The sequence below is a fragment of the Poecile atricapillus genome, chromosome W (assembly GCF_030490865.1).
Source record: "Poecile atricapillus isolate bPoeAtr1 chromosome W, bPoeAtr1.hap1, whole genome shotgun sequence".
In the NCBI taxonomy this organism is placed as follows: domain Eukaryota; kingdom Metazoa; phylum Chordata; class Aves; order Passeriformes; family Paridae; genus Poecile; species Poecile atricapillus.
The window spans coordinates 44,479,285-44,505,643 of NC_081288.1; the positions used below are offsets into that span (position 1 = coordinate 44,479,285).

A 26,359-nucleotide genomic window follows, 5' to 3' on the forward strand; every position below is an offset into this window, starting at 1 on the left:
TAATACATAAATACTAATACAATAGAAAATACTAACAATCATTAACTGAAAACAAACAATCATGCTTACTGTGCTTGGCCCTTCTACAGCTCTCCCAGGTTTTAATGCACCCCCAACACTAGGCTTCAGTCCCAGAATCCACACAAGATGCTGAAAAATACAAAAGGAGCATTTTTCAGACTGAGAAGAAATTAGCATTGTACTCAAGCTAATCACCAACTTTGCAGCCAAACAGAACTCAAGAGAAGTGCTACAGTACTTATACAATACACAGTACACCATGAGAAGACTCAAAGCTTTTTCTATTGCTCACTGAGCAACTGAAAACCAAATTACAGCAAAACACCAAGGCGTAAAAGCAAGGCATAAATATTTCCTGTGAGGGAAATACTACCTGAAGCGTAGCCAGGACAAGCTGCCACGATGTACCAAGAACAGCTCCATGGAAGTGAGCTAAGTTGAGTAAAGTCCTCATACACTGGATATTTTTTGATGTCAGCTATGAAAAGAAACAAAACCAAAAAGCCATCCAGTTTTTATCATTCCACAATGATAGTGTTTCTAGTAAAATTCCATTTTTTACTGAAGTGCTTTAAAATTACATTTTGTTTGCACTGGTGAAATACATTTTTCTAGACAAGTAGTTCAGTATTTCTCCTTCTCTCAGGCTTTTCTATGTGAGGCTTAAAATGAGTACTTGAGTGCTGCATCCATCTCTGAGGTTCCCAACACTGGAAGGACAGGGCAAGATTATTTAAGAGCACGTAGTGATGGGACAAGAGGGAATAGGTTCAAATTGAAAGAGAACAGGTTTTACTGTGAGGCTTGTGAGGCACTGGAACAGGTTGCCCAGGGAAATCAAGGATGCCCCATCCCTGGCAGTGTTCAAGGCCAGGTTGGATAAGGCTCTGAGCAAGTTGGTCTAGTGGAAGGTGTCCCTGCACGTGGCCAATGGACTGGAATGAGATGATCTTTAAAGTCCTTTCCATCCCAAACCATTCTGGGATTCTATGATTTATTTGATCACTGCCCTCTCCTCTCAGTTTCACATTATTACCAGACACAAGTTCAAGTACTCCAGCTTAATTGCATCATCTAAACAAAATCAGTCTATCTTAAGTGAACCTTCACACACAGGCACATAACACAGCTGAGATCTAGAGTTTTCCAAATGGAATGGATAAGAACTTCTGAACTAGAAGTCAGAAAAAAACAAGAATGAGACCTCTTCGCAATTTGATAATTTACTGTCCAGGGCTGATCCAAATTAAAGCCTTAGGACAATAGTTCAGCTGACCATTATTTGTAAGAATGTTGTATATCTGTAGCCTGGTTTTGAGACATGGTGAGATGCAAGAAGAAGCAGTTAAGCAAAGTAAGATCACTTTGTTGTACTAGTACAAGTTGTACTTACCATAACTGTTCCCTGTGGCTGAAGAGCTAAGGGTTGCCCTACTGCTACAACTTGCTGGTGAGACTCACTTGAGGGACTAATCATTTGAACATTCTGTCCCTGAATGGAATATGCTGGAGAAAAATTGGAAAGAGAAGGAAGAAAAAAAATTTAAAATCTAGTACTTACTTGTAGTAAGAATCACCTTCTGGCAAACAGACTCTAGGAAATTTTTTTTACAGTTTTAGATTTAATATACTTCACTTTGAGACCTTTAGTTATATTTAGATTACAGTGTCATTCCGTAGAGAGTTAGAAACAGGGAGTAATTGCTGAACCTTTAACTAGTAGACATTGCTTGCAATACATTTATATATTTTATGTCAAGACTGAAATATTTATGCTTAAGACATGAGCATTAGACTGTCTCAACTCAGTTTTTTGGTCGTTATGTGTGAATGGTATCATTGTGTGCTACCATTGTACCAGTCCACTCAGAAAATTATGGTGTCATTGATGGTGTATCATGATATTTTTCCAATATGGGACTTCAGGACATCCATTTGTAAAAAGAGCAACCTACATAAAATAAATGAGGTTCCCTGCTCTGTCTCTACAGATATCTGTGTAGTTCAGTCACATGTACTTCTTCACAGACTTACAATCTAATAATACACTTAGCTGGTACACTGGACTGAAGTAAAGGTGCTGGTCCTCGTTCCCAGAGTAAGATATTTTTGTTTTATATTAAGAGCTCTAATGTTAAATTCATCTGCATATTTCTCAGGTAGTTGCTTTTCTTAGTAAGTGGTAATTCACTTTCAAAGTTAGAAACAGAGTACATTGTAAACCAGCATATATTAAGAATTACAACATTTTCTCAAGATGTGGGATGCATCAAAGCTTTTTGTAGGCTACAGAGAGCCTAGAACTTGAATCTTCCACTTACACATAAGTAATTATAATAGGCAATTGTAGAAGACCGTAGTACATCATAAATGCAGGATGTTCTAGCCAAAGATTTAGAATCTGAGCTGCCCAAAGACCTTTTCAGATTTTGAATGCCTTAATTTTACATATCCTAGCACATCTTTACAATGGTAGACAGATCTCTTTAGAATTTGAACTTTTGACATATGTGAATCATTCAGGAAATTTTAGATTGATCAGAATGATAGTCAGCAAATGCTGCAAGACCAACCAGTTCTGCCTGGAAAGTAGGTAATCTAGGTACTGTCTGAGGACTCTAACTTACTTTAATATAGCCAAATACTACAGCTGTGTGTCTTTGGAATAATATCCTGAAAAAAAATGGGCTTAGAGGACAATATGATGAAACACAATTAAGAAAAATGTATATATTTACACTTGCTGGACAGAGCTGCAGTTGTGCTGTTTAACACAGTAAGGGCATAGTGAGGAGGCAAGGATCCTTTGCAAATGGCAGTGATAAAGGCGTCTCTTGATGTTACAAGACCCAGTCTTCCACAAAGTGCAGCCATGGTCAATTCTGCTTTTAGAATATTTTCAGTGGCAGCCTCATCAGTGCTGAAAGAGTACACATTGTTCAGCAGGAATTACTACAGAGCACAGAAGCTAACCAAAACTGAAAGCCATAAGAACATATACTTTAAATCCATTAACACAATAAATATTGAAGATCAAGCATAACCAATCAACAAAATTCTTCAGAACCACTTCCTACAAAATCAGACTTTCTCAGCGACTTGCTAAATGAGACTATGAGAAGATATTTAAAACTAATTTCAGAAAGTGGTGTTTGATTACAAAAGGCTCTTTGAAGGCCTCAATTAATTTACCACAGCCATTTCCTAGTAAAAAGCTTTTCCACTTTAAAGATTAGATAGTACTAAGAAGTACTAAGACATTACTTATTCTCTTACTTGCAGTAATCAGGACAATCACTTCAATATGTTGAAACATGCAAGCAAGTAAAAAGAAATAAAGATAATTCAAATAGTTTAAATGCAACCCTTTGAAAATGCAATTAATTGTTCTGTATTGAAATACATTAAAGGTAGATATTGGACTTCCAGAGACTTCCGTGTCATTTATTCATTCAGTCTAAGCCACAAACCTGACTGCTCAGATGCCATGAACAGCACTTATGTTGACAACTGTCAATTTGACTGGCATCAAAAGTCAGTTCAAAATATAGCTTGGAATGTCAACTTAGAAAATCAATAGAAATGAAAGATCAGATACCTTGCATCAAGTAGGAGGGATAGAGCAGCCAGAAGACCACACCAACAAGCGTTCACCATTTCTTCCCAGACAGCTCTACTAACTTAAAAGAAATAGGGAAACTTTTTAATAGCAGAAACACAGTAGCTCCCTTAATAACTTTAATGTGTATCACAAACAAAATGTTTGATACTGCATCTTTTGAAGAGGGTTTTTGTATGTATGTTTACATAGCCAGATATATGTACATACAGAAACACACTCATAACTTGCATCGAAAGTAACATTTCTGATGTAAAAAAAAAAATAATTTCACCAGGCAATGCTTTTTCTAAATAGCATCAAAAAACCCCACCGATATCCAACTTATTGCAACATATATAACCATTTTTGATCTTTGTCTATAAAAATAAATATTCAGAAGTACAAAAATATGGGACAAGAAACTCACTGATATTTTGCAGTGAAATAAAACTACTCTCCCGTGGTAGCTATAGTTTTTTTTTTTTTTTTTACTTTCATTTAATAGGGAAAAAGGTATTGGTCTAGCAAACGGGTAGCTGCCCAGCCCATTTGCACACCTCCCTCTCTCCACCGAGCCACGCCAAGCCCCGGTGCTCCGCAGCACCATGGAGAGCTCCCCGCTCCCGCGGCAGCGCCCGGCCGCAGCCCCCTGCCTTCCCCACATCCCTTGGCTGGAACTCCAGCTGTACTGCCTTGGCTTCCTGGGCCACAAGCCAAACTCACTGGTCAAACACAAGTCATTTTGTACATATAGACTCCATAACAGACCCATCATATGTTCCACAAAACAATCCTCACTTCACAGCAGTTCTGCTGTCAAGGAAGTCCTTCTCTATATACTGCAATCTTACTAAAAATTTGTCCATTAGAACATTCTTTTTGTTATGTTACTAGAGATGTATTTTTCTTTTAATGTGGTTATAAGTCCATTTCTGTCAGTCAGGTTGTCTCTTGTGACCTTAGATCTCACTGTTAAGCCAAAAGCAGAGCACCAAGTCAAGTATTTTTTTAAATGGAACTGCTGTTCCATTAAAAAAATAAACCACACTTTAAATAAAGTTTTTTTTATATAAATAAGAACCAATAAATTTAAGCAAAAAAGCATGAAATTTTAAAATCTGCTTTCTGCAAAACTGTTGAATTTCATATAGCGTTTGCATTTTCCAGTACCTAGTTCTTTCTCTGATTGGTCAGAAACAGACTGCAGATCTTGCTCTGAAGACTGCGCTGGTAATGATGTTGCCTCTGTTGTGGTTTGGATGACAGTTTCTGCCTCTCCCAACTCTCCTTCGATCATGGTGGTGATACCACGGACAAGATCCAGCAAACAGTGAAATGCCACTGACATTGCATAGCCTTCAGGAATTGTCGGTGGCTCAACTTTGTCCAGCATCTCCAAACTAAAAAATTGAAAACATGGTAAGTGTCTAGCAATACCACTGTTTTAAAAACAATAACAAAACACAAGATTCTGAATTAATGTTAAACACAAACAGGCCCGAAATACAATCATTCAAGGTTTATTGCAACTCAAGAAAAAAACCTTTGAGTCACTAAGTAAAAGAGTAAATGAATTACTAAATAAGACAGCAACCAAAAGGGTACAAACACTGAGTACAGATCTGCAAAAAGTATTTCTAAAAACTAACATACATAATCAAGCATTATGAATAATTCTACTTGTATTGTTATTTTACTTAGAACCACTGCAACAGAACTTATTCAGACCAATACAAGTATCTAGGAACAACAGAGGAAATACATCAGAGAGTCATGACAGTGTGAACGTAGTTATAACAAATAGAGAACAAGTCAGACATTCTATTATCTTTGAGTCCACATGACTAGAAAAGCCTGTCCATAGCCTGGCCAAGTATTCATCACTGACATGCATAGGTAAACGATGGACATTATTTGTACAAAGAGGATATGTCTACACGATTCACTGCTGAAAAGCATGCAGTTAAAACATCACTGTGCTGGAACAGCAGCTTCATTGCCACTTTCCTCTATCTATTACTTTAAAAGCACATGAACTGCTGAGTTACAAATCCAACAGAAATTGTAGCTGACACAGAAGCAGCAGCACCTATACATGTAGAGACAGCCAGTTACAAAATCTACCTGCTTCCACAGAAATCATTATTTCATCATTTTTTACTCTACAAACTACTCTTAAAAAAACAATGTATTCCAGCTAAAATATACCAAAGGTACTTTTATACCTTAGTGTCACCACTGTTGTCTGCACAGAGGATTTTTCCTTCTCCCAAACATGCCACACTTCAGTTATTACCTCTAATTTCCTGAAGATAGCTGCCTCCTACCTGGGGGAGCAGGAACTACAGCTAAATCAAATGGTCAGGAGTTCATCCTGTATATACAAGTAGGTGTGAATATATATGCAGGCCTAAGTAAAATTATTAGTGGGTTTTATAGTTAAAATATATTTGCGAGGTAGAGGTCACATCCTTTTACTTTTAGATAGAAAATGGTAACTACTGAGTAAATTAAATATTAAATAAATTAAATTATATAGTCACCATCATGGAAATATGGTGGGATGACTCATATAGCTGGAATGCTGCACTGGATGTCTACAAGCTTTTCAGAAGAGATAGGTAGAAGAGGTGGAGGAGTGAAACTTTATATTAGGGAGGCTTTTGATGCCATGGGTATTGAACTAATGATGATGATTGAATGCCTATGGGTAAGAATTAAGGGGAAGGCCCACAAGGCCGACATCCTACTGGGAGTCTGTCATTGTCCACCCAGCCAGGACGAAGAGGTGGACAACTTATTCTATAAGCAGCTGGAGAGTGTTTCAGGATCACCAGCCCTTGTTCTTGTATGTGATTTCAACCTACCAGACATCTGCTGGGAACTTAATACAGCAGAAAAGAGGCACTCCAGGAAGTTCTTAGAGTGTGTGGAGGACAGCTTTTGATCACAGCTGGTGAGTGAGCCTACTAGGAGAGGGACTATGTTAGACTTGTTGTTTACAAATAGAGATGGGCTGGTGGTGGTTGGAGGCAGCGTGGGACATAGTGATCAAGAAATTATGGAGTTCTTGATACTTAGTGAAATCAGGAGGAACATCAATACGACTGTTACACTGGACTTCCGGAGAGCAGACTTTGGCCTATTTAGGAGATTTATCCAGAGAGTTCCCTAGGAAGCAGCCCTCAAAAGTAAATGAGTCCAGGAAAGATGGGCATGCTTTAAAGCAGAGATCTTGAGGGCACAGGAACAGACTTTTCCTGTGTGCCAAAAGATGAGTCAGTGAAGCAAATGTCCAGCCTGGATGGGCAATGAGGTTTCAAAGCAACTTAAGAATAAAAAGAGGATGTATCATCTTTGAAAGGAGGGTCAGGTTTCTCAGGAAGTATTTAAGGGGGTTGCTAGGATATGTAAGAAAAAAAATAGGGAGGCCAAAGCCCAGTTCAAACTTAATTTGGCAACTTCTGTACAGGATAATAAATAATGTTTTTACAAATATATTAATGGTAAAAGGAAGCTAAGACCAGCCCTTATTCTCTATTGGAGGCAGGAGGAAACTCAGTAACTGCAGATAAGGAGAAGGCCAAGGTGCTTAATGCCTTCTGTGCCTCTGTCTTTAGTGGGAAGACAGCTTGTCCTCAGGACAACTGTCCTCCTGGGTTGGTAGATGGTGTCAGGGAGTAGAATGGTCTCCCTGTTATCCAGGAGGAGGCAGTCAGAGAACTGCTGAGCCGCTTGGATGTTCATAAATCTATGGGCCCAGATAGGATCCATGCCAGGGTGATGAGGGAGATGGCAGATGATCTTGCGAAGCCACTCTCCATCATTTACCAACAGTCCTGGGTCACTGGTGAGGTTCCAGATGACTGGAAGCTGGCCAATGAAAGGTGGCTGTGGTCAGGTGGGGATTGGTCTCTTTCTCCAGGCAGCAACTGACAGAATGAGAGGACACAGACTCTAGCTGTGCCAGGGGAAATATAGGTTGGATACTAGGAAAAAGTGTTTTACAGAAAGGGTGATAAAATATTGGAATGGTTTGCCTGGGGAGGTGGTGGAGTCACCATCTCTGGATGTGTTTAATAAAAGACTGGATGTGGAACTCAGTGTGATGTTTTCATTGAGGTATTAGAACTGGATTGGACTCAATCTTGAAGGTCTCTTCCAACTTAGTGATTCTGTGATTATATGAGTTATTACTCATATAATAAAATAACAGTTATTACTCTTACATGGCAATGGCTGTGAAAAGTCTTGAATAGTTTGCCTATTCCTCTTAAAAACGTTTATTTCCTTAAGTAAAGGGGAAGACAAGTTCCAGACAAGATAGTGGTCTGTGGACAAACTTGTACAAAAGTATGAAATGTGGCCATTATTTGAAAATCTAATGGCAGCAGAAGAGAATTGGTGCTAGGACGTGACACATTACAGCAAGTCATCTCCTTACATACAGGAGCTACAGACAAAAGTACAAGAAAGGGGAAAAAAATCTGCCGTGAAATGCTTATGACAACTCTGCAATCTTAAACAAATGAAAAAATGCAAAAATTATACAGAGAAAATCATAGTGTTACTTGAAGTATCCAAAGGTAAAACACAAGCAAGTGTAGAGAAGGACAGGAGATTATGATGGCTGCAAGGTTCTTAAGCCAGTTAAGAGTAGATAGTAAGAAAAAAGAAAAGGAAGAAAAGTGGAGGTTGTAGTAGCTGACCAAATGAAAAATTTGCATTCTCTGAGAACAAGCAAATAAACTAAAACAACATTCATGTCCGCTGCTGGAATAAGAAGTCAACACATACACATTAACTATTGAAATTTGAGGATGAGGTTTTTTCTTCTGCACCTCAAAGGCAGATAAAGCAGTTCCTACCCTAAAAATATTGAGATGTAGGCTATTTGCAGATTTCACTGAATTTTAGTATGCCAAAATTTTATGGTGGTATAAATAGCTTCAGGTTTGGAGGCACCTGTCCCTCAATGATCATGACTGATATGAAAAAAATTGCACTATTTAAAAAGTAACATAGTATTTGCAGATTTAAACTGAGAACATCTCCTTTGTACAAAGTCATGACAAAACAATTTGCCATTCTAAGAAGCATTCATAATTGGCCTTGGTACACAGGTCAATATATTGTTTGAAATGACAACCAGACCAGTAGCTGCCAGGAACTATCCTGCTCAATAAAAACTGAGAGTACAGTAAAGCTGGTGTGAGAAAGCTATTTTTCATTCCCACTGATGTCCTGTTTGCTTAATGCCCTTCATGTTTGCCATTACAAAACGCAGCAATAGGTATTCCAAAATTGTTCTATACTACAGGGAGGCCTAAAAATAAAGAGTTAATACAGATAAAATGGTAGGAAAAATAAAAAATCCAATGGATGCTACAACCATAGGGGACATCCCAAACAGAATCCAGGGCTTGCAGAAAAAACAGCAAAAAGACCAGAACACCTCATGGCACCAACAAAGAGAAAATTCCTAATAGACTTCCATGCCAGTGAAACAAAAACCTCAATATTCACTAGTAAAAAATCCTTGCATCACCAAATTCAAAATGAAAACACTTGGTACATAGACTTTCAAAAAGATAGAGGTACTCACTATGTAGCTTTAGCATTGCCTTGTACTGTTACATTCAGGATGGGTATCCAAGTGCCTCTGTACTCAAAGGCAGGTAATACAGTTGCACCTCCACCCATTCCAAGCACTCCTGGGTTAGTCTGTGCTGAGCCAGTATTCCCTGATGCATTGCTTCCTGTTCACAAAAACAAAGTGATAAAATCAACCAATCTGGTATTTGTGATCAGAAAACATCCTTTTTCTATTCAATTTTTAAGACACCAGGATTAATCTGAAGATACCCAGTTCAATAACAAAAATCAATAACACAAAAAACTATTTCTGAGCTCCCTCTGCTGTCTAAAATATAATCTCATGTGCAGCTCACTGATGCCAACTGCCTATTTTCCAGTCAGAATGTAATGTTTCTGTGCAAGGTACAGCAACATTCATAACATTCTGTGAATGAATCAGACTTATATAGTCTTGATGGAACAATGTATGTTTTAGTGAAGAGTCAGACACATACTTGAAAGTTAAGGATTATTTACATAGTTGCACCAAGAACTCAGTAACTAGAAAGTTTAATTATTTCAACAAAAAACTTCAAAGATTTCAGAAATGCAAAAACCACAACTAGTGGTTTAGTAAGAATAGGTCCCACAAGTTCAGATTCTCTCTGAACAGACAATGTGGGGAGAGAGTAGAGTCCCCAGGATGGTGACTGACAGTGTAACTGCCATTTTGGTGTGCTTGCTTTTAATACATGGAGAGTAAGCTAACTACTAATATAGGCAATAAATGACTAACTTAGGCAACATGAATACACAGAAGCTTATGCATACACTTTAACACACTAACACTTAACAGACTGAAACAAAAAAAAATCATGCTGCTAAACAAATTATTAACCAAACACTGGCACTAACACAGTTACACTGGTGTCATTTTTTATGACCCCACTATGCAGTCAGACATATGCAACTATTTTTGTATTAATCTAACTCATTAAAGTGTGTGTCAAACACTGGCCAGTATAATAAAAGTAACACAGAACTTCAGTATATGCAGCTTCCAAGCTCTTGAGCCTCTTGCAACTCTGAGGATCAAAAATCAGGTGTATAAGAAGTGTAAATGTCCAAAGACAGGTTGGATAAGGCTTTGAGCAACCTAGTCTGTTGGAAGCCCCATGGCCAGGGGCCAGGGGGCTGAAACTAGATCATCTTGAAGGTGTCTTCCAAGACAAGCCATTCTATGATTCCAAAAGACAGGCTGCTATGAGAAGACTGCTGTTATAATCAGAAGACTCAGTTCAAGAATTACATTGCATTGATCTGCTCTTTGCAAGTCAAATATGGCCATAGGAGGAAAAAAGGTAGAAAAATAAATGCATGAGAAAGTGACATAAAAAACACTCAGACAAAGTAGAAATTGAAAGTTAAAGAGAAAACAAACTGTAGTAATAACCCAGAGAAATGGTAACAGCACTAGAGGCATCACCTTACTGCAGTGCTGCTTCACTTGAGGCAAAATTTAGGTTTTCAGAATAAGTATTATAGAACGGTTTCTCATATATGCATGTTACGTGGTGAAAAGTGTGTTTCTGATCTACCTTAGGATAATTAAGCTGACCTAGAAATGTTCTATCAGTTGCTGCATAGACAGCTACTGAACAGCAGACACTGATGCAAATTTCTTCATGCTATCACTGCTAACTCCAGCATGGGATTCCAATTTCACGAGTGAACACTGAATGATGTGAGTCTAAACCCCAAGTTTTCAATGTTTCTTAATTTAATAGTAGGTTTGATAGACATTAATTACACTTATTATCTGGCTTTTATCTCTTTTAAGAAGACATATCAAAATAAACCTTCACAATTATTTTTAAGTTGTTTGTTGCTGAGGACTCTGCTTCCAGAACTACAGAAAGAAGCAGAGCCTTAACTTGGGACATAAACACCTGCAAAGGCATTAACAGGACAATAATTTCATCTTATTAAAATACAAATATACCTAGTGAAATGCCAAAACCCTGGTTGCAAGAAAAGACAACCAAATTTAGTTTCAATATATGTCTGACTTCAGCTTACAAAAAAGACAGAGATCATTTGTAAAATACACATCTTTCATTCTTCCTCTTGACTCCCTCACTCCAGTTTTGGCCTTGAACATCCAGAAGAACTACTGATTGCCTCCCACAAACCCACACCGTCTTACTACTTAAATTGCGCCCTGCCATAAATGACATCCCTGCACAAGGAGACAGAAATCAGATATATTTTGTACAGTCAGAAATTAGAAATAACTCCAATGGAATTTCCCTCCGAAAATTTGTGAAACAAGGAATCTGATCACTGAAAAACAGGAATCAAGGCAGATTGATTCTGCTGCTGACTGGGGTCTATGCCTTCCCCACAAAACAGGTAGATAAAATCCCCTGTTGTACCAGAGCTGAGAACACTAGCTCTACTCAAGCTAGCTTTTTACCAAAATAAACACCAAAGTACCAGAGCTGAATCAAAACAGAATACATTATTACAAGAAAATGATAGAAAAATAAAATGATAATAAGGACAAGGCTTTACCAGTTTGGTTTGGTGTTGCTGATGTGTTCCCTGTGCTTGGTACAAGAAATAGAGACTGGATAAAGGACCCCAGTGCATTCACAATATCACGGAAAACTTTAGTGGAATGTTGCTTCATATCATATGACTGACAAAAAGACCTGGAAGGTATTTTATAAAACAGAAAGTATTTGACAAACTGGGGACTAAAAGAATATTTTAACAGCAACTTCACCCCCACACACACTCCAAACTGCAGCCTAAAAGCACATTTCAACAGCAAATATTTAGGCAAACAATAGTATCTAATTTTAGGAAAATGTTCCTTTGACACTGCTAAGACATACTCAACTATAATTCAGCCCTTCTTGGATAATAAGCATTGCCTAATGCATTACACAAAATTATTACGAGCAGCTTATTGCATTTAAGTTTCTATACATTTGCAATGTTTTAGGAAGCATTTTCCATTAGAGAAAAATAATAAAAATATATCTTAAACTTTATGTAAAAGCAAAAGCCAATATAGTTAATACCTTAATAGCTGAGGCTGCACACAAAGCCTGTGAATAGATTCTACTGCAACAGCTCGTAGCCACTGTGGTTTGTCTGCATCCAGAAACTTAACCAGCAATGACAGAAAGATTTCACATTCTGTTACCTAAAACATATAGTTTATAGTAATTAATAAAAAGAAAAAGCCTCCTACAAAATAATTTCTAAAGAAACCTTTCATCTCAGGAGTCCTACCACAGCAAGTTTTGTACAGAATCTAAAAAAATCCCTGGAGTGAGTATTTACTCAGAATTTTATTAAAACGTAACATTTTTGACAAGCTAAAATCACATATGCAATTGTACTGAAGGAGTTAAATTCCTCTCAGACATTGCAATAAAGGTCATACATTTACTACAGTAGACAAATGAAAAATGTATTTTTTAACAAATACCAAAAACTCAGGACATAAGAGTGGCTGAACATGTGTTTTTTTACCCACATTCTGTCAACAGCTTTAGCAACTCAAGTCAAAAGCCTCTTAGAAAGTATTAACAAGGCACAGTAATCATCATTATCTAAAGTGAGGCAAACAACAGAAGATCAAAAGGTTCCCAAAACCTGAAAGGCAGTTAAATAGAGAAAAGCTAATCTACTATAAAATTCATACAAGTCCATGTCTAACAAAATCATACATTTAGAATGCATGTAAACACTAATAAATATAAGAGGAAAAGAGTATTTAGCCTTCTCTTCCCTCAGTAGACATCAACAGCTCCCAAGAACTAATGAACACTACTACTGATCACAGCACTGGCATATACATAGAAAAATAAAATTGCATAAAGAAAATTTGAGCATATTCTTACCAGCAAACTGTAAAACTGTTTAATCAAAACAGAAACTACTCGCAGCAAACGCATACAGATGGGAAAGTATGGTTTTTCCACTGGTGCTGGGGAAGATGAGGTGGTGGAACCTTGCCTGAATTTGATATTTGGGGAGAAGAGCTTTATAACAAGAGGGCATACCCTTTCTTTAAGAAGAAAACTGAATTCCTGATGCTGAAAAAGAAAACAGAAAAAGTTACATGCAGATATTCCTTAATTGCTAGCAGTAGCTCTGATTATACATCTTATTTACATTTGTAGTTATGATCAAGCAGTCTGAAATCATGCAAATTCTGGTATAAATGACAATCAGGAAATGAAAAGGCAGAACTGCAGACACCATTGTAAAGCTACCAAAAAGTATGAAATTACAATTGTCAGGTTCATGCCATGCATCCTTCTTCCTGTATTTTGCAAGCTGAAATAGGCTGCTAATATATCACTTATATATTTATAAATTAATTTATCTACTGTCAGCTAATAAAACACATTATTGCAGGATCATGAGGCATTTATATGCAGCAGATACATGCAATTCACAGTCTTGATTTTTACTTTACAAGTGAGGTGAGCTTAATAGTTTTGTAGAAGTAACAATTCCACAAATTTAGTTACAGAGCTGTCATAAATAAGGCAAGATAAGAAAATGCATCTCTGGAGGAGATATAAACACCAAAACCAAAAGTGAAAGAGTAAAACAGCTCTACAAAATGTATAAACATAAATAAAACAGAAATATAAATAAAGAGTTTAGGAATAGAAAAACATTCAAGAAGCACAGGGAACTTTTCTGTTAAACACCACCCCACACCCCCCCAAAACATAAAAGCTAAAAGTCCTCCAGGGTAACAACATTCATGTCAAATTAAAGAGGATTTAATTAAGTGTAGATTTTACTACTCGTGTGAGTAAAAGTCTTCCTGTTTTCCACCCAAGAACTACTCACTTGTAAAAACACTTGTGGAAAGTCGTTGAGGACCGACTCAAGAAGCTCAAGGCCAAACGTACGTGTCATTTCTGTCATACCCACGAGCCAGTAGGGAGCATCAGCATTAACTAACTGACAGAGATCCTTAGAAAGAAACACAGTAACACTGTCATTCTCTGTAAAGTCCTGTACCAAGAAAGTTTCCCGACTTCATAATGAAATCTACAAACTCTCCTCTTTTGTGAGCAATCTCCTGATTTCAACGTTATTTTTTCTTTAAATACTTTTTAACACAAATTATAAAGCATAGAAAATGTTTAAAATAATTTTTAACTTTGCTGGAATCCTTGTAGCATGTGTTCATTCCTAGCCTCAAAAATATCTCAAGACGAGTCAATTTGCTAAGTCAAGAAGATTTTTATTGGTGTGATGAATGCAACTACTCCTTTTCACTACATACTTGACTTTAATGTCCAGTACCAACCACAAGAAACAGGACTGAATTACAGTTGCAGTGTTTTGCTCTGTACTGGGTCTTTCTGAAATGGAGTTAACTCTCCCCACAGCAGCCCTTACAGTGCTGAGCTTTGCATTGGTAGCTAGGAAGGTGCTGATAACACACCAGTATTTTGGCTACATCTGAATAGCACTGACTCAGTGCTGTCTCTCAAGATTTCCCTCCACTGCCACCAAGGGGCTGGGCAAGATCATGGGAGGGGACACAAAAAATGTTATCCCAAACTAACCAAAGAGATATTCCATACCTCAGTTGTAGAATCTAAGAAATGGAAGAGGAAGGGAGGCATCTGTTATTTACAATGTTTGCCTTTGGGAGCAACTGCCATGCATTCTGAAGCTCTGCTTCCCAGGAAGTGGCTGAACATTGCTTGCTGATGCACTTCGCTCATGCACATGCAAACCTTTGCTTTTGCTTTAGTAAACTGCCTCATCTCAACCTATGAATTGTTTTCCTTCTCCTTTTCTCTCCCCATCAGCTGGGACAGGGAGTGGTAGAGCAATTTGGAGGGTACTTGAGAGTCCAGCTAGGGTAAACCCACCACAGGCTCACAGAAATAATAATCATGAATTTAATGCACATGTACACTTAGCTATTATTTAAGATTTTTAATAAAACATTTTCCAAGGCCACTTTATCTTTATTTTCTCATCATTCCCCTGTGATACAGCATATCATCACCAATTAGAATAAATAGCATAAGAAAACCCAAGGCTCTGGTTAAGGACATTGTCAATATGCCAACGGCAAACTCTTAAAATTTCTTAAAGAGATGTAGAAGCACCCAATCTTAACTGCAAATACATATATATATGCTCCCCATCTACCTGAAAAAGCATATATGCATCCTTAGCACATGGCTTCAGCGTACTGACAGATCTTCTATTGCTATTCCCTTGAACTGCAGCTGGCTGGTCAACAGCATCTGTGCAAAAAAACAAAAAGTTTTTATGAACAAAGTTACTGTTAAAAATCAAGTATGCATTAAGTGTTCTCACAGGAATATTCTATGAGAATGGCCAAGTAATTCTTCTGCAACTTATCATGTATATAGAAACAAACATTAGATTGACTACCAAAGATCATTGATACCAAGCACTGCGTTCCAATGTTCTCTTCAAAACTACTGCTGCCATGTATTTCCCACTCAGCAATCTATGGTATCTGCACCATAAATGACACCCTCACCTCAAATCCCTTTACAGTACTAACCTGAAGACCAGTTCTCAAAGCTTGAAAAAAAATCTAGGTTTTATATATTGCTGCATTGAACTGGACTGACACAATGGTGAAGGATTTAATCTCCTTTAAATACAAATCAGTGTATAAAAGACAGTTAAAATTAATGATGTCTGTGACGTTTTTATAACATCCATAGACATCTTACTACTTCTTTATCTGAAAGAGAAACATCTGATATGTGTCAAAAAAGCAGGTAAATAAAAGCAAGCTGAGTAAGCAGTATGCCCACCTTTGTATCGTTCATCTTCAGCAACCACTCTCTCAAACACAACAGTAACTACCTGCCGCACTGTAGCTGCCGCAGTGTTATTTGTGATATTATCTTTTGTGAAGTGCAATCGAAAGCAAAGTACAATTGCCTGAAAAGAAAAAAACAGAAAAAATATTACCTTACAACAATATATTTCATCTTTTAGCTAAGAGTCAAGAAGGTTGATGGACTGAGGAACGCCTTCTGCTACAGTTTGTCAGAAGGTTGTCAAAAAAAAATAAAAAATTTGAAGAACCAGAATACATTCTATGGATTACCCTAGCCAAAAAACTCCCTAGCAATCCTCCCAAAAGGCAATCAAAACGTGGTATTAACTGAACACATTACAATGTGCCAACAAAATTGCAGTCATCATACAGAGAATACACAGTAATCATGACACAGAACAACTTGTATCAATTAATGTCAAAAGGACATTAGGATTGTAAGGTTAATCACAGAAAGGTCAGTCAGCTTCACAGCTAAAATGTCATTCCTCTCCTACGCTGAATCACAATACTTTCACAATCATGTTGCCTTGACTGCTATTAATCCTAAACTGTGCATTTCAAAGTGTCATTGTGCTGGCAATGACCTGAATACATTTTCCCATTGGATTTTGTTATTACCTCTAACTCATAGTTTAATACTTACCTGTTTTATAATGAATATTGAAAATTAACATTTTTATGTGTAGTGAAACCTGTATTTCTTGTTCTTCTATCCATATACTGTGTTCTTGCACTTTCAAGAGCCTCAACCACACCCAGCCATAGTGCTACATGCTGTGAGCCATACAAGATCCAGAATTTTCTTTTGCCTCTTTTTCATGTCTGTGATTTGTGGACTCTTACTCAGATCATGTTGCCACGTCAGTTTAAAATCTTACAACAGCTTAACTGAAACATGAACATGCAATATATATCTGGCTGAAACCAATTTTCTACAAGTTTCTACAAGAGAAACTAACTAAGCAGAATTTCACAAGTCAGAGAGGGTAAACAATGTTGCTTCTTCAAAGAGAAGTAGCTTACACTTTATATTACACTGGACTGGGACATAATTTTTTAGTTGAAACATAATATCTAAAATGTTTCATGTTTAAAACTAGGACCCAAAGTTGTTACTGAAAGAGCAATAACTGGAATGTTTTCAAAAGAGATTTAAGGCCAGGTGGAAGGCAGCTTCTTCTAACATTTTCTCTTAGGGAGAGCTGCCATGTGCTCTGATTACAGTTCAAAAATATACAACGAATTTAACAGAGGAGAAGGACAGGCACTGGCTCAGAGTTTTTATTTCAAGTTCCTATTAAGTCTGAAATGTATTACTGAGGAGGAATTACAAAACACATGGAAAAGGAAGCTAAAAGAAATCCCATTTTCAAAGTCTAGTCAAAGACAATAGAGACACAATAGAATCAAGAACCCCCTTTTCTCATTCATTGTTTTCACATGCTTCATATGTAAAATTTCCCCATTTTTCCTCTTGGATATTTTAAATTCTGTAGTTGACACCAACAAATTCTTACCTTGGACAATGCTTCATCATGCACAACTGTATTGGTTGTTAAAAGTACAAGAACTGTCTGGAGCAATTTAAGTTCTTCAAGACTGTTCTCCATCAATTGCCAAAGCATATTAATAATGTTTCCTGCTGCAGCCTGCAAAGAAATAATTTTTTGTCACCTATTACAATATTTATGTACTGGTATATCATGCACATATGTAAGAATGTCACTGTCATAGAGGCATATCATAAATTAATGTGCCTGTTTGTCTATACTGAAGAACTACTTTGAGAATACAATGCAAATTTCATAGTCACAAACTTCCCAAAGTATTTTTAAAGAATTGACAACAGAAATGTCTTAATATGCAGTACAAATTAGAGCCTGTACCTCATTTTCTACTTGGAAATATGGAAGACACAGTAAAAATGTATTTTACCCTCAGAATTCATTCATGTCAGAGAGAAAACAGTATAATTTTACATTACGCAAGCACAACTGAAGGTGTATTTTTACAGCATTATTTTCATCAGCTTCCTAACACACTATATATGCAGCACCATAATATATCATGACATTTACTGCTGCAGAAAATGTGCATCTATTTTACTTTATTTTTAAAAATAAAATGTAACAAAAGCACAATAACATTATTGCACAAAGTATATTTTGTTGATGCACAAGGTTCATCACATGTTCATTTCCTGCAGTGTAAGAATGTGAATTAAATGAGCCGGTTTCAATTTTCATAAATTTCCTTCTAGAGGTTACTATACTGCCTCACCTCTTTTTGTTATGGTGTAAAAGGTTTTCTTTTAAATTACTGAAAAACAGACATGAGTAAAATATTTTGTGGACTATATTCATTATAATATAAAGAGCCTCCTAAAACAACTCATTCACCTTACATTTGAGGTCTGTATTTCTCACTCTGAAATATTTATGTTTCTGTATAAAGATTGATCTTACCTCTGAAACAACTTCATGAGACATAAGCCTCTGTATGGCTGCTAGACACAGCTGAGTGATCTTTGGTTCTTTTGTTCCACAACCCATCAGAAAGGGCTGAACCACCTCTGAGCTGTTCTCTTTCAAAGCTTTCAAAGAGAAAAGTCAATGTTTAATACTTTGAAAAATACAGTGCAAAAATTGTTAATCACACCTACTAACAAAAAGCAATCTCCAGTCTTGGAAATTCGGGATTTACACGTGGACCACAGGGAAAAGCCAAGTGAAGACACATGGGCTGACACAGCTCACTTCCACAATTATCCTGGCCAAGGCTCAAATTCCAAGAACCTTCTCCCTTAAACACTCAAGTGACTTTCTAAATCCAAAACACCCACTTAAGAGTCCACGTGGTTAGCAAGAAGGTGTACAGTTCTGCCAAGGCCAGAGCTTTCCCTGGCCTTCCCACAAGAACCAGTCTCAGGCTGGTAGCATTGTCCTGCCCTGCTTTACCTAATGCAGGAAGCAACACAGTGCAGCACAGAGTGACATTCCAAGCTCGGGGCAGGAAGGGGAAGAGCAAATTGCCGCTGGCAAAAAAGGAGGAGATAGAGACTGGACTGAAAAAAACAGGGAGAGACTGGACTGTTTGTATCCTGGGTATGTTCAACTGGCTGTGAATTTGTCAAATTGTGTTTTAGTGAAAAAGAGTAGCTTCTTAAAATGGACTTTTGCCAGGAGAAAACCCATTTCGATAAACTTCTCTCTCGCCTGCTTTTTTTTTGTTTTGTTTTTTTGTTTTGTTTTTGTTGTTGTTGTTAGGTTTTTTTGTTAAGGAGAAAAAGCTTCATAACGAATAAAACAGTCTACACTGGCATTTAAAACAGTTTTTTCCCATAAAAGTAACTCAAGAAGTCTGAAATATTAAAATTTTAAAATATTAAAAATATGAAAGAAAAACATGGCTCTGACTGATGAGTGGTTTTCCATTTACAGGTATGTTTGTTGATCCATGCAAACTTCTAACATTTTAGCTGCTAGTCACCATTTCAGATACTACAAATTTCCTTACAGTTGAAAGGTGTGTTCTTACACTGAAGGTCATACACTGTATTTCAGTCTATGTGTAATAGAAGAAATGTATTCATTAAAAGTTTCACAAGCTTTTCAGAGGACAGTAGCTACCACAAACAAAAAATACTTTCTCACATAAAAATGCAAACATGGTCTCTACTACTAAGCATCACTACAGCTAATTTGGAAAAAAAAGGAAACAAAACTACAAAAATATACTTTAGTGATATTTTCCAACTGAAACACTGACTCTAAAGTTTCTATGAAAAGAATGGTCTATTATAAATGACAGATGCCAACTTTCTATAAGACACTAGTTCTTACAGGGTGATACCAACACACAGTCCAGTTTCATCAGCCTCTTCAGAGCCAGTGCAGGCTCTGTGTCCAGTTGACATTTCTGAACTCCCACTAAATTCTAACTATCAAGCACAAAAAAGCAAGCAAAAAGATGCCAAAACACATTTATCCTTAACACGAGACTCAAGATATAGTTCTGAATGGCAAAAATGGCATGAGCTAATGAATAACAAGACAAAGAATAAATTTAGCCTTTTACAATACTTTCTCCCATAACCCATTAAAAGCAACAATCTCACAACAGAATTGTTACAAGTATTTTTAATTTATGAAGCTGAAAAATTAATGTTCTGTAGATTTGCTTTGGTACCCCTTCAGGTTTTATAGCAACCAGGCACATGGGGTGATTCTTGGGGCTTTTACTGTTCACTGTGTCTGGAGGTAAACCTTGATGATCCCTTCCAACTCAGAATATTCTGTGATCACATGATTCTGTAGCTGTATTAGCTTCAGTCTTAAAATGCACAATAAATTTATCATTGCCAGGTCTGCCTTCATTTTACTACCAATTTATGGCAGAATATATTAAAAAATAAACCTATCTCACTGAATCATAATGAATGAGAATTTTTTGGGAAGTATAACTTACCTGTTCATTTCATCAGCAAGATTATAATTCTAATTTTTTAGAAGAACTCCTAACCCATAAATTTTTGCATATCTCAAAGCCACATGAAAATAATTTCTCAAATTTATCTCCTGTGATTTAAGGCTTTCTCCTCTTCTGGAATTTCTCTAATTCTTATAAATTAATAATAAAGTATGTACACACTGCCAAGAATGAAGACTTTGAAACTCAAAGCTCAACTTAACTTTTCCAAGAGACAGAAAGGAATTAGATCACTGACCTCAAAGTTCTGGCAGGTTAAACATAATCCACCAAAAATAACAGATTTTTAAGATTTTAATAAAGATTTTAAGCCTGCATCTATTTTCCTAAAAAATGTAATCATACTCAATGAAATGCTTCAAGAAAGCACCAGATCAGCTTATTCAAAGCAATCTGATATAGTTGTTCTTGTCTATGTCAGTGAAATGACAGTTTACACCAAAATATTAAGAAAATTATATCCTGATCAAAATATTTATTTGTATTACTAGAATGTCTCATAGATGATCTTAAATTATCTAGCAGTCAGAAAGTATCCATTAGATTTCATAATTACATTGTAGCATTTTGAGGCTTTATTATTACTAAGATATATTATTCTTCAGAAGATTTTAAATATTAGATAGACAATCTCTTGACACCAACTTATCTGTAAGATTAGCTTATAATTGATACCTCAAAAATACAAGAGTTCATAAAGAATTTAGTCTGGTTTTATGCTTTACTATGCTTTAACTGTGGAATGTTAGGATAATGCGCAGGCAAAGTACATTTACCCAGTACAAAACTGTGGAACAAAGGAGGAAAAAGCTATTATCCTATTAGCAAAGATTAACTAATCAAAATAACTTCTAGGACCTGCTGGTTTCCCAAACCTCTTAACAACAAACCTATGCAGGTTTTTTGAATTAAATAAATACTAAGTACATTTTAGTTTAAATTTTCCAAGAGAAAATGATTTAAAAATTTTTACCAACTACAAGAAAGTATTCCTTCAAAAATATGAAAGCAAAGACAGCCCATCCATCATCAAATTTAATGCTCTTTCCTATCTCTTCCCTTTGAAAACTAATAAACAGAGAATTTTGCATGATTAGAAACTAGCTTTCTAAAATACGAACTTCTTTATGCAGTAATATGTTTCTGGCTCCCCAACTGGCTAACTACTGCTTTCCCTTTTTCATTTGTGTATTTTGATACAGCTGACATTACCTGGCATACTTTTCCCACTTATGTCAGCATTCATGACAGCAGTAAAAACAAAGAAAATAAACAAATAAAAAAGAGGCATTAAAGTGAAATACTGAGGAGTGGGTCTATTAATTCAAATAATCCTAGAAAATGCCTCCTTAACAATATCTGATTTACATATCTCAAATCAAGATATGGTTTTGCAGCTGGACCTTCCAAACAATCTAGCATTTCAAGGATTTTGACTACATCTGGGAGACACTCAAGTATTAATGCAGGGACATTCAAATCCAGCCAAGGGCTTTACCAGCAACTGGCAAGAAGCCAACTTTATAAAGCTGCAGACAGTCAAGAGATACTGTTTTAAGCACTTAAAAAGCTGCAGCTCACAAGATATGTCCCATCCCTCAAGGCACTGGAACATCTTAAATTGAACGACCTTGTCTCAGATAAAGATGGATATTTGCCTACCAGTTACTAGTCCCCAAAGGCTGGTACTAATACATATGTGGATCATACTGCAGTTCTCCACACAGAGCACTCAACCGCAGCAACTAAAACAGTGAGAATGTAGGGTCAAAGTATTTCATGTTATTTATCTAAGTGAATGATTACTTTTGTAGAACATCAACTGAAAATAGAGCCCTTCCTCAGCATCCTAATAGCACTAAGAAACAAGTAGTGTTAAAAATCTTCCATGCTACTGGATCTTTTGCTAGGTGCCCAAAAGTAAAGCATCAACAATATATTACACACTAAAAGACATGGAGTATCATTAGACATATCCAAGACACCTTTTCAACATTTTGATCTGTCACTCAGCTTTATTTTTTTTATTGCACTGCAAATAATTACCTGCCAAAATATCTGTGTTCCGTGCAGCTATTGTTTTCACTTTTATTATTCCTGATTCAGCAGCCTGGAAGAAAAGAAAACAAGTAGTTTAGATGCTATATCATACATGAATACCTGCAAAGAAATAAAAAATATTGTAGATAAATAAAAAGGTATAGTCTCAGAGAAATAAATGTATTTGCAGTGGCTTCTGTCAGCAGAGCTAATTCAGAAATGATATTTTTGTAGCAGCTGGAGTTCCTTTTTAGAATTCCACAGGAAGGGCAATATTCAGAACTTTCAGAAATCATGATTCTCATTATATTACTTTCAAGTCTATGAATGCAAAAAGAAATCACTAGTAAGCATAAACACTGTTACATAGTCTCTATAAAGTTTCAAACTATGAGTATAAAAATGAAACTCATCCTTCCCCTGGATTTTGGCTCCCAAATGTCCTACACAAATTATACCAGGGCAATGCCACGAAGATGACTTTAACAATACTCTGTTCTTCCCAGCATGCCATACAGTACACAGCACCAGTTCCTCCCCTTTCCCCACAGGTAGGACTTGGCAGAGCAGCAGCATCGTCCTCTCCCTGGCATGCTCCTTCAGCAGGGGCAGGGCTGTGTGGGCACAGTGTGGCTGGGTGACAACCAAGGCTCCCAGCCCTGCCAGGACATCACAACTTGGCCCCAAGGGAAGAGCAACTCCCTCTTCAATGCCCACAAACACACAAAATAAAAGTAACAGGTTTTCCCAAATGACTGGATGCAAATTGCTGGAAACTACTGTTCTACAAACTTGAAAGCACCCTTCCCCTTTTATTTCAGCTTTGTATTTCTGTGCTATTTCTACACTAAACATTTTTATTTTTCTTCTGATACTACTATTTAAAGACATGTGCTGTCACCACAAAACAGATTAGAGAAGCAGAGAAGCTGTCACAGCAGAAATATGAAAGCGATAGTACATGAAGTTTTATCAAGTATTAATATTCTCTCTCCAACAAGATTTCCCAGAAAGTCAGGTTAAGGTGACTGTATAAATTCACAACTAAATATTTTAATTAAGATTTTATAGACATATTTCTCAAAATAGCTAAATGAGAAATGCAAAGCTAACAGGTTTTTGTTTTGTTGGTTTTTTAAAAATGTTCATTTCCCAAAACAATATAGGAAGACTAAGCACTGCCTTAAAATCCTGGAGATTTAAGTTTTTCTGAATACCGTTTTCTACTTTAAAAATAAAGTCAGTAATAACCACACTGCCTGATACAACATGCTCAAATGAGCACAGAGCAACATGAACATATATATCTTGCATAAGTATAATAAGGCGTGCCAGATGCAGCTCTCATTTATTTTAATTATATTAATTTATTAATGTGTTGAAGTTCTTGAGATTTAAGTCAAACCCTGTTCTTCTTCAGTTATAAATTGTCAGATAATTGTAGGGGTTCTTGTCACAACATATTGTTCCTATTAATTAATATGAAGGATTTGTCACACTCCAACTTCAATTATCTGCAAACTAAAACTAATCACATCAACTGGCAACTGATTTCTGTCTTGCCAGGAGTGACAAACTCATTTTGATTCAAAGAAATATTAAGCCTGATCATATTAGTGGCATTCACAAACACCATGCACTCTGCACAAAAATTTTCTAACATAATGGCTCTCAGCTGTTTCCATGCTGGCTTTATATAAAGTAGTATACATTAAAAAAAAACAAACAAACAAAAAAAACCAAAACAACTGCTGAATATAAGAATTCTTCTCCACGAGATACAGAAATTTGTATGATCATCTGCATTATGCTATGGTTTCTACTCAGAATCCCAGCTAAAAATGTTTACAGTTAAAAACTAATTGCACTGCATACAAATCCTACAAGAGAAAAATACTCTAATGTATATATAAGAGATAACACATTAACATTATAAGAAAATACCTCACTTGATCATAAATAGCCAACAGAAAACATGATACCTATAAACAGCTCTAATCTGTATACATGAATGCAAAAGTGTGCTTGGATTGCATCAATTTAAGTGGCAAATTAAAAGATAAATTCATAGATTTTAAGTTTACGAATTTACAACAATTGCTATTGCAGTTTGCAGGACACTGCCACATGAGAAAAGGATCTTACAAAACACTAATCAAGGAGAAAGACAGCATCTTAGATTGTGCATTTATGGGTTCAAATATGATAATTTACTTTCATATAAATATATAAGGCACCATGTTTTTAAAGCACCAATTTTAGATGTAACATTACCAGCTTCCCTTAGCACCACAACTGACAGTAGTCTAACAAGCAAGTCAGTCCTCTATTTTGAAAAGAAGCAAATACATGTAATTCCTGAAACATAACAAAGCTTAAATGTACTTAAAACCTTCAGCCAATTAGATTTCCAATTCTTCTGCTTTAATAACTGTGAAATGAACTGGTGTAAAATGTCTCAAGCACGCACCTGCCATTATTGAGTTTTGGTTCATGTTTCTCCTGAAGCAACTGCAGCATCCAGTCTGGGAAGGTGAAATATTGACGAAGAAGAGAAATTGACTGTCAGTGATAGCACATATTCAAGTCAATCTCTTCCAGTACTTTGATCTGCTTTTAATCAAACATTCAATAATCCCACAGTAAAATTCAACAGGACCCTCTGGGCTCCAACACTTGCCCCATCATCTCTCTGCTTCCTTGGAAATTACCAAGTATTTGCTAATTGTGTGGAAATAACCCTTCGCAGAAATCAAAGTAAGGCAAATAGAGAATTTATGTACCAAAAAAATTTAAAAAATCAGGACAGTGCAGTTTTAAGTAGACTGAGAAGAAGTCTGTGCATAGTGTCTCTCTCCTGGCCTCAAAGTTCCTCTTTGAATGTGCAATCTGACAACAACATTCATAACTGCCTTACAGACAGAGGTTCTCTACACATGAGAGACCACAATGTGGAAATGAATAGAGACTTCCAAACCCAGCTTCAGGAGTTTCTCAGATCCAAAACTCTTCCCCTCCTAACAGACTTCTCAGTCTTCAGTTGAAACAGGGAAGAATTTCAGCCTTCCTATCATTAGATGTGCTGTCAGCATCTTCCCGATTTTTGGAAATTTTTACTTTGTTTAGCATCTAAAGCACTTATCAAGTAACAGAGGCAGGTACTATCTGCTCTGGCAATCAGGAAGGAAAGATCTAGCAGATCCTCAAGCAGAACCAACATTTACCAACATCCAGGTAACATTCACGAGCTAAATCTCTCCACACTGTAGTCTGTGTAGATATATTTAAAGATCTATAACTCATAAATAGCATATGAAGGTATTAGGATAACTGGGATATTCAATTCTACATGAATTCAGCATGACATAAAGGCAAGCCACCCACACCACAAGTGGTAGGTGGGTCTAGAAAGCACCAGTTCTTTAAATCTGTTTTCTGGGACATCATGGAAGCGCTTAAACCCAGCTGCACAGGCAAGCCACATTACCTGATCATCATCATGTTACCCAGCAGCCCAAGAACGAGACTTGTCTTGGCAGTAGAAAAAATAATGGCACAGCATATGCTTTCACATTTAACTCTCAGAGGCCAAGACATCTTGGACCTCTATTGCAATGTATACAGACAGGCAAGTAAGGGACCAGAACAGTCAGCTGGGATGTGATCTGACATCTGATGCTCTGCAGTAATCTCCATGGATTTGTCTTTACTCTGGGGTAAACATGAGTTACCCTTCTTCTACTGAA

General features: G+C 36.6%; 1 protein-coding gene across 6 annotated transcripts in view; it reads right to left on the reverse strand.

Annotated features, from left to right (window-relative positions):
• LOC131591377 (protein MON2 homolog) overlaps window positions 1-26,359 on the reverse strand; it is a 122,640-nt gene that overhangs the window by 86,958 nt on the left and 9,323 nt on the right. For 5 of the 6 annotated variants that reach the window (XM_058861985.1, XM_058861987.1, XM_058861986.1 and 2 more), the window contains exons 2-17: window positions 22,620-22,683; window positions 18,551-18,678; window positions 17,603-17,734; window positions 16,054-16,183; window positions 15,410-15,507; window positions 14,084-14,209; window positions 13,117-13,311; window positions 12,289-12,413; window positions 11,774-11,913; window positions 9,228-9,381; window positions 4,793-5,022; window positions 3,620-3,701; window positions 2,760-2,941; window positions 1,415-1,527; window positions 395-499; window positions 70-150 (exon numbers count right to left, since the gene is read on the reverse strand). In XM_058861985.1, coding sequence (XP_058717968.1) covers window positions 70-150; window positions 395-499; window positions 1,415-1,527; window positions 2,760-2,941; window positions 3,620-3,701; window positions 4,793-5,022; window positions 9,228-9,381; window positions 11,774-11,913; window positions 12,289-12,413; window positions 13,117-13,311; window positions 14,084-14,209; window positions 15,410-15,507; window positions 16,054-16,183; window positions 17,603-17,734; window positions 18,551-18,678; window positions 22,620-22,683 — 2,085 coding nt within the window. Of the gene's footprint in view, window positions 1-69; window positions 151-394; window positions 500-1,414; window positions 1,528-2,759; window positions 2,942-3,619; window positions 3,702-4,792; window positions 5,023-9,227; window positions 9,382-11,773; window positions 11,914-12,288; window positions 12,414-13,116; window positions 13,312-14,083; window positions 14,210-15,409; window positions 15,508-16,053; window positions 16,184-17,602; window positions 17,735-18,550; window positions 18,679-22,619; window positions 22,684-25,083; window positions 25,139-26,359 lie in introns of all 6 variants that reach the window. The other variant, XM_058861991.1, reaches the window with a different exon arrangement.